The following is a 7,500-nucleotide window of genomic DNA, read 5'->3' on the forward strand; positions in this document are numbered from 1 at the left end:
AACGGGCATTGACCGTGGCAACGTAAATCCGTGCCTCATTGCTACGCCAAACTCCATTGCGGAGAGGCTGTCTAACATGGCTGTGGCACCGAACAGCTCGGATGCTTGCCTGAGCATCGTTCACAGCCTTATGTGTCACAGACAGGGAGGCGAGTCGGAGTCATTCGCGAAGCGGGCTATCGAATCGCTAGTCAAGAAACTCAAAGAGAAGAGGGATGAATTGGACTCGTTGATCACGGCCATTACATCAGGGGGCACTCATCCGTCGAAATGCGTAACCATCCAGCGCACGCTTGACGGCAGGTTACAAGTGGCGGGACGAAAAGGCTTTCCTCATGTCATTTACGCGCGAATTTGGAGATGGCCAGATTTGCACAAGAACGAGCTAAAGCACGTCAAATACTGCCAGTTTGCCTTTGATTTAAAGTGTGACAGCGTTTGCGTGAATCCGTATCACTACGAACGGGTAGTCTCGCCGGGTAGGTACACAAAAAATGCCCTAATTCAATATCATATAGTCTGACTGTCTGCTGTAATAGTAAGCTCAATGGCTGCTGTAAAAACATACAGAAAGTTTAGTCTATACAGGCTGCCCTTTGTCCCTTTCCTTCTGATCACCGTACAGATAATTTGTGAAAATTTATCTTTGCTTGTGTTTTAGCGACAAAATTTTCCGACCTTCTATTTTCGCAGACATTACAGGATTGGCGCTCTCAAGAAATCCAGGTACGTTTGTACACACAGCGCGCTCAGGGTGTTGAGCTATTTTTAATCACAGACGCTTTTGTTGTTCCGTCAAATTCGCTATTTTATTCCTATTTAAGAAGGCACGAGCCACCGAACTTTGTTCCCTGTAGGAAGGTACTAAACACTAAAAAAATTGTTCATTTTCTCCGCGTTCGTACTTGAAATAGAGAAAAGTTGCTACGGGTTTCGATTCGCAATTTTGCTCATGGAGATACCTTTGTTGTGATCCAGACTTTCTGTCTGCTCGGAAACACGTGGCCTTGCCAAGCTCTTATTTTTTTCTTTGCGGAGTGCATGCCTGAGTGACAACAGACAAAAAGATCGGCGATGTCATACTCGGCAAAAAAAAAAAAATTGGTTTTAGAACGTTACCTTTTCGAAACGTCCCATGAATATATTGTTTGCTAGAAACCATTATGAAACAAAAGAAAGGTGATAAGAATAGCTTAATTAGCAAATAGAGGTTTTATTGAAGTCACGACATAAGTAAGATAAGTTATGATTGTGCGTGATATTCGAACGATATTTCATTTGCGATTTGATCCTGACAACGTCCCTAACGTGTCTCGTAGAGTTGTTCGACTACAAACTGAGTTGTCCTTCGGTGTATCCTACAATAAGAAAACCACATTTTTAGGGAACCTTAAAAACCTTTTTTATTGTCCTCAGTGTTAGACAACATTTTCACATTTGTTACCTTTATTTATACTACCAACAAAAATAAAATAAAATAACAAATGAGCGAAATAAAGACTCTTAGCCTGGGCATGTTTTTAGTATGTTCTTAAAATTTTGGTTATGTTAGCCTGAACATACTATTACAAAAAAGGTTCTTATACAAAAATGAGTGTATTCATTCACCCAAAGTGCTTTAAAATTCTATTTGCATGGAAAAAAGTGATGATCTGATGTCTGGGGAAATTGTTTCAATATTATTGTCGCAAATTATTTTTTAGCTTTCCATTTATTGTATTAATTGAGGATTTGTGAAATTAAACAAGATCTTCAGCTTATTGTTATTCTTAGCATTTTCTTTAAAGCAGGTCTTTACTGCTATTTTTTCGTTTTTTTAAATTTTTGTGAAAAAAATTACTTAACATTTGATCCAGTGTCAAGGCTGCTGCCTAAGAAAATTTTAAAGGGGCCCTCAGAGCTAAACGCTGAGAACTTAGGAGCCCAACATATGGAGTGAAAGGTGTTGCTGTGAAAAATTAGGACGCCCAGAGCTATTCTTTGGGAGCCCCAGGCTACCGGGCTCCTGTTAGGCAACAGCCTTGAGTGTGTTTAATTAGTCGAAGCCATTGTTTTGTTTTCCGTGCAAATGTATGTGATATTTTCAGGAAATTTAAATAGTCATCGTTTTGATTGCCATGTGACTTCAAGAAAGAAAATTGATAAAATGATAGTAACTATTTAAAGTGCATTAGTCTTAGTCACTAATATCCTTTACTAAGGGTTTGAGAAATTTAAATTTTGTAATTAATGATCTGTTCCTAAATAGTTTAAAAATCGCAGTACTTTGGGTCATTTTAATACCCTTATTTCCTTGAAAAAGAAGTATTGTTATCTTTTTGTGTATGAATATATATTAAAATTCACTGAAATTACCAATGGTTCCAAAGCTTAGGCTGGGTTCACCAGTTAGTACTAAATTTATTGTAGACATTAATTTTTTTATGCTAACTGCTGGAACAGAATTAAAATTTTCACAGATATATGTGTTGTTAACAAACGATGTGTACACGTCACCTCATGGTTGTGGATTATGTCTTTGTTACCAGTACATTTCTGCCTGTCACCTTAGACTATTAAGATTTTAACTCAGGCTAGAAACTCTTTTAGGTAGAAATTTGTTTTTTGTTTTGATGCTTTTCTGCAGATGTTGCATTCTCAAAAAAAGAGAGAGCAATTTTCCTGTTTTTGTTATTCGATAATGTACACTGTAGAGATGTAGTTGCTGGATGATTAAACCAAAATGACTGTACTGCATTAATGATTTTAAGAATTACGGTATATATACATCTGGCACAGATATCATTATTAATGTTATAAAATTAATAATAATCTTAGTGTATAGTGGCTAATAATAGAAACCGCATATCACAATGGAGGAAAGCAAAACAATGGTTAATTATGGCTCAATACTTTCCTTCAGTTGATTGTATATGCATTACAGCAACCTTCATCATTAACGAAACAATGGAAGTTGATAGTGTGCCAATTAAGTCAAGGAAATTCAGTGTACATCATTATATCAAGGTTTTTTATGAGTTTTTAATAATGGGCACAGATTTATATTTAAAAATAACGTTTAAGTGCTGTTCCAAGAGTCCTCACTGGATAAAAGGCTATTCAATATTGTAAGTGGTGATTGAGGTTCAAAACTCCAATCTCAAAAATTTAATATAGTGATGGTGAATAGAATTATGTTGATTAATTGTGCTTTGTCATACATAAACTTTTTTTTGTGCCCCAAAAAAGCTAATTTGTTAGCGATATTTGCAGCACTTGTTTTTCAAATAAGGCCGTAGGAAAAATGACTCCTAACTGTGAGATCAAATTAAACCATAGCAACTTTTATCATTGTAAAAATTATTAACCTAGCTTATTTTATCAAGCTACAGTAGATGTGATATTACATGCAAGTTTGAGAATTTAATGCTCATTGTCATATTTCAAAGGACTTGATTATAATAGAGGTTTGTTAAATTGCAAGTTCCACTGTATGTCATTGCCTAATTAGTTTATTTAGTACAGTTAGATAGCCTTTTGGGTCACATTTTTTGAGATCACATGAACTCAAAAATGGTTTTTTTGCCAGTTTGGCATAACTTAATGGGGCTAAATATTAGTGGTAGGAGAACGTTTCCAAAGTTTTCTTGATGAGCTGCCAACTGTTGAATTCAAGTTATTTTTAAGACTAATTTAAAAGAGGAATGGATTTAAACTCATAATCTGATTAAAAGACAGTAAGTATTATCAGCTGTCTGTGATTTAGAGTAATCTGGGTGTTTTTCCCAATATTATTTTAATCTGGTCTTTTGGTGGAAACAAACGTCTGACAAATTAATACTTACTAGATAGATAATGCATCTATCTGGGTGCATTCTATTGTTCCGAAGTTTATGTACATATAAGCCTTGTTATATAGTCTTAGAGTAGTTGCACAGATCATTGATTATTTTGCATATTTTTGATGGTTTTATTTAGTAATGAGATTCAGTTACACTGGCAGGAATTTTATATATTTTGTCCTTGTCATAAGTGTGTTTTTCTTTCATTGGTGGTGACGTTGTGTCTACCCAGATTGCGTAAAAGGATGGGAAAGAGTAATAATTATTATTAATTAAAACCTATTGATTTTCATTTTGGCTTACAAAATGGCAACAGCTTAGCATGAAGAAGTTTATGTTCATATATATTACATTGAGACAAAAATATTAATCTACCGGTAAATTATTGTTCTTAATGTGCTTGAGACAGTGTTATTTGCATTTGTTCTTTAGAAAAATTTTAATAGTGGTGTGACTTAATAAAACAACCACAACAAGATGAAGCTTTAAATAAGTTTGACGCAGTTTATTGGCACCCATATGTTAGTAATCAGTGACTTGTTTAGCTCATAATAAAGCATTAAATTTATTTTGAACCTCTAATAAGGGTAAACAAGTCGAGTAATTTCAAAGCATTTTGTTGTGAGCAAAAAAATCAAAGATGCTATTGTTATAAAGGATTTGCAAAAGTAAAATCTTCAGTGCCTTTTTTTTGCACTGACTACTTGTTATAAATTCCATACCACTGCAGTACTCTTCCTTTCTCTCATTTCCCATTTACACAAATCTTTAATGAGGTTTAAGGTTACCAACTTGTGATCCTCAGCATGGGCAACTCTTTCAGCCAGCCTGGATAAAATGACCTCTGATTAGTTCTAAATTTAAAGTGATATGCACAAGTTGTGGGTTGGCTCCAATTATGTAACTCAAGTTAAGCTATGATCCTCGCAGTTACAAATGCAATTTTTGCAATTGCGTAAAGAAGCCAGAAAAGTTCAGGACTTCAACACGGTTTGAACCCGTGACCTAGTGATACCGGTGCGACGCTCTAACCAACTGAGCTTTGAAGCCACTGACGTTGGGAAAATTGCGGGGACGTTGGGAAAAAATCCACAGACATTGGAAAATTGCGTTCATAACTGCGAGGATCATAGCTTCACTTGATTTCATATCCGCAGTTCATATATGATCCATTTCATATATCATTTCATCCTTGATTCATTCCTTTACGGGAATTTGCAGTGCAACAGATTTTTTATGTTGGCCCTATTTTTTTCAAAGCTACCGCCAAAAATCGGGCCGACAAGTTGCATCATGTAAGCGGGCCTTAAGTAAACCTGTGAAATTCTCACGCCGGCCTGGCACTGAAAGCCAGCAATATTCCAATCAAAATTTGAGTTTTGAACTGAGGCTTGACTTGAATTTTGCATTATTCATCTGATGAACAGATTATTAAAATGATTACTGAAATCAAATGAACTCATCAATCCGCTCCTCAGAAGAATGCTTGAGTTGTTTGATTGTAAGAGAAATTAACTAGGCTAGGTTCTCGTGCCCTGCAATGAGGGTATTCGCAAATAGAGAGCCACCTCAAAGGGATTTGTTTCCGGTCTAATCTAATTCCTAGAAGTGACAATAATAGCAGTTGATCAGTAAGGAGAATTAACATTTAGATTAAGGGTTAGTGTAACATACCCTGCAATGGCCAAAATCGTTGCGAGACAAGTTGCATGAAAAGTAGAACCTACATGTAATTCTACTTTCGGCAACGGCTCTTGCAACTTGTCTCGCAACGATTTTGGCCATTTCAGGGTAAGTTACACTGTCTGTGAAATGTTTCGTGCAACTTGTCCCGCCACAGTGTCACCAAAACATTGCGAGACAAGTTGCACAAAACATTTTGCAGTGTAACAGTGCCTTAAGATTATTGAATTTGTTTTATGTTTTACTTCAGATGGAGCCTATGCAGCTAATTCACAGCCAGATCCAGACTTTAGACAAGCAGTTGGTCCAACAGCTCACCATTTTCCTGGTTTGTGTTAATAAAAAAAAATCTGATTAGCATTAAAATGTCCTTTTTTTTTATTAAGGACTCCTTATCCTTTCTGACACCTGTAATGCTACAATCCTAGTCAAAACTGTTGGGACATTTCCCGCTTTTCCCCCTCCCCCCATTGCAATGTTGATTTTTCACGGTCTCGAAATCAAGATCTGTTCATCGGATCGATCGATCAATCCATCGCATGTTTCAGCATTGTCTGATGGAAAGGGGGGTTTGCGAAAAGGCAGCGAAAGGAGAGCATGTGTTGCTCATATCACGATAGAAGCATGCACAGTAAATTCTCTTCTTTTCACCCTGTTCTGTTCAGGCTACGAAATAACCTTAGTTCTCTAATCACTCTGCAGTGAAACAAGAACAAATCATTTTCACTCTAGAAACCATGAAACGCCGACAAGAATCAGGAATAGACATCTCGTTTATTGATAGCTAGAACACGGGCAAAATACACGAATAAACATACTACAAACTACAGCTAACGAAGACGTAAGCTAACAATAATGACAATAATGTACAATCTGGTAATACCCTTTCTGAACGATTAAATATAATAACAAAAAAGATAACAAATACAAGAAAATTTACAGAACCGTAGCGAGAGATGCCGTCAAGTGACCTTGAATCTGCAAGGAACACCTTATATACCTGATAACAAATAACCACGCACACTGTCAAAATAACTCACGTGACAAATACCAACACACCCGTATGCAAAGCACTGAAGCAACGTGCATTCCTTAACGCGAGAAATACATTATTTTGCTCTTGACAACGGTAAACAATGACTTTAATGATCTGACGAAACTGCTAGTAAAGGCTTCGAATAATGACTACAATTCTTTGAGCGAAAAGCACACGTTCTGGTACCCCATAATTATATTAACACGACATGTCTCCAGTAGGGTGGTCACATCACAAGTCTAGTCTCTCTTCCACAGCCGGTCCTGGCCCGAACTCAACCAAAATTTGACAAGTGTCAGAAAGTATTTTGACCTGGATTGCAGGAACTGGCACATGTTGTGTGTGTGCTGTTACTGTACTTCTTCGTTCACTTTTTATGTACATGTACCTCAGTAATCAGAAGGCCAAAAACAGTCCAGAACCAAATGTACAAATCAATACTCCCCCTCTGGAGAGCCATTTTCAATTGAGTCAAGCAAAAGTAAGTATTTATTAGTAATAGTTAACAATTATTCGCCAAAGGTGAGCTTTTATTCACTGATATTCATTGAGCCTCTGGTGAGTAATTATTGTTAATTATTACTAATAAATCAATACTTTTGCTTGTTTTACAAATATAGTGTAATCACATAGGTGATTTTGAAAAATATGCATTTTATTACTTGCTAACATTAACGTAAACATTAATTATTTTAAACTCAACCTTACATGTATAATTCTGAATATTATTTTAACAGGAAGCCAATCAATTCCTCCTGTTGTGGGTCCAGGGCCCCATGAAATGTACTCTGGCATGCACGGCCCAGCTGATCATGGAGTGGGTCATGTACCTGCAGGTATAATATTTTTATGAACTTAACATGGCATCCATGAGAACTCAACTGAGTCAAAGGATTTTGAAATTAGTCTACTCTTTATTTTTTCTTAACTTGAGTTAATCTCAATCGATTGGAGTTAGGA

The 7,500-nt window shown here is 36.3% G+C and overlaps 1 protein-coding gene across 1 annotated transcript in view; it reads left to right on the top strand.

Annotated features, from left to right (window-relative positions):
• LOC138007779 (mothers against decapentaplegic homolog 4-like) overlaps window positions 1–7,500 on the top strand; it is an 18,938-nt gene that overhangs the window by 95 nt on the left and 11,343 nt on the right. The window contains exons 1-4 of the mRNA XM_068854846.1: window positions 1–479; window positions 694–726; window positions 5,755–5,832; window positions 7,278–7,376. The exon at window positions 1–479 is cut by the window's left edge and continues 95 nt beyond it. Coding sequence (XP_068710947.1) covers window positions 1–479; window positions 694–726; window positions 5,755–5,832; window positions 7,278–7,376 — 689 coding nt within the window. The remainder of the gene's footprint in view (window positions 480–693; window positions 727–5,754; window positions 5,833–7,277; window positions 7,377–7,500) is intronic.

The sequence above is a fragment of the Montipora foliosa genome, chromosome 6, assembly GCF_036669935.1.
Source record: "Montipora foliosa isolate CH-2021 chromosome 6, ASM3666993v2, whole genome shotgun sequence".
Lineage (NCBI taxonomy): Eukaryota > Metazoa > Cnidaria > Anthozoa > Scleractinia > Acroporidae > Montipora > Montipora foliosa.